This window comes from Penaeus monodon, chromosome 32 (genome assembly GCF_015228065.2).
Source record: "Penaeus monodon isolate SGIC_2016 chromosome 32, NSTDA_Pmon_1, whole genome shotgun sequence".
NCBI classification, from domain to species: Eukaryota; Metazoa; Arthropoda; class Malacostraca; order Decapoda; family Penaeidae; genus Penaeus; species Penaeus monodon.
The window spans coordinates 6,497,013-6,498,233 of record NC_051417.1 but is presented as its reverse complement, the minus strand read 5'-3'; the positions used below and the strand labels follow the sequence as shown (position 1 = coordinate 6,498,233).

Genomic DNA, 1,221 nt, shown 5'->3' with positions numbered 1-1,221 from the left:
ATAATTATTTAAAAGTAATTTTGCATTAGATACCTCTGCCACTTATCCACATTTTATGTCTATTTTTTACAGATTCAGAAGACAAGGAACTCTTGGAGTTATCCACTGAATCTCTGCACTTGTTGCTAATCCACATCGTCCACCTGTGGCGAGACTCCCCAGCAGCTCTTCTACCTCAGGAGTCAAGACAAGCATTTATCTCGGCACTCCAGCAGGAGTTTCCTCGATCTCGTGTGCCTGTCGTTCTTGCTCCCCTTCTTTATCCAGATACAGATATACTAATGGAGAAGATCACGCAAGAGCAGCCAGCCAACATGGCCAAAAATCTAGTGAGTAGATTAGGAAAGAAAGTGACTTGATCATTAAACTGCTGCAAAGTATATTTCCCATTCTTTATTTCTATGTTTCACCTATGACAATTGGCAACTTATTTCCTTTACATCATTTGCAGCTGGACGGGTCTCTGGCAGACTTAGTCCGTGAGTTAGGCTACAGCTTTTGTAGCACAGTGGAAGAATGCAGAAGCAACCTGGGGAACTTCTGTGTGACCTCCATAACACCAGCAGCTGTTGCAAAGGTCCTGGGTGTTATGGTGCGCACTCACACAGGCCTGCCATCAGAACAGGTAATAGTGATAGGATTTTTGTTAATGTACAGTCATAGGTGGGGTGTTGCCATTCAAATGCAAAAAGGTTTTCTTGAGGGAGAAAATCTGTGATTTAGAAAAAAGTTCAGCAGAATTCGCTAGCTTGTATTAAATAATGAAACTGAAGTCAGTGAAGTTTTTGTAAATTTGAAGTATGCAATACAAGAATTTACTTTATTTAGTATTTCTAAAAAGCAAATTACCCTTTAGATTGGTCTTCAGAACCTCAATTCCCCCAACTCGCTATGGAGTGATACGAAAGACAAGAGCTCAAATAACCAAACACCCAGCTCGGGCAGCGATGTAACCCTAGGTGGGTCAGGAAGCCTCTCGGGTCCTCACTGCTGGAATGTGGAGGTGTTCATCAAGGCGCTCCTAGAGGTGGTCCCCAGCATCAATGTGAAGGAGGTCTTCAACAAGTTGGACCACAAGGGCTTCCTAGTCAAAGACAGACAGGGTCTCAAATTGCTTATCACAGCGCTTCGGTGAGTTTGGCTGACTAGGACCAGTGTAGTTCTTCTGACTGGTTTCTTACAAATCTTTAGGAGGAATAGATTTTTTAATTGTGTGTGTTT

The 1,221-nt window shown here is 42.6% G+C and overlaps 1 protein-coding gene across 1 annotated transcript in view; it reads left to right on the top strand.

Moving 5' to 3' along the window:
* LOC119593394 (CCR4-NOT transcription complex subunit 1-like) overlaps positions 1 to 1,221 on the top strand; it is a gene marked incomplete in the record, with an annotated part of 36,043 nt that overhangs the window by 12,116 nt on the left and 22,706 nt on the right. The window contains 3 exon segments of the mRNA XM_037942323.1: positions 73 to 329; positions 452 to 625; positions 857 to 1,131. Of these exon segments, the coding sequence (XP_037798251.1) occupies positions 73 to 329; positions 452 to 625; positions 857 to 1,131 (706 nt within the window).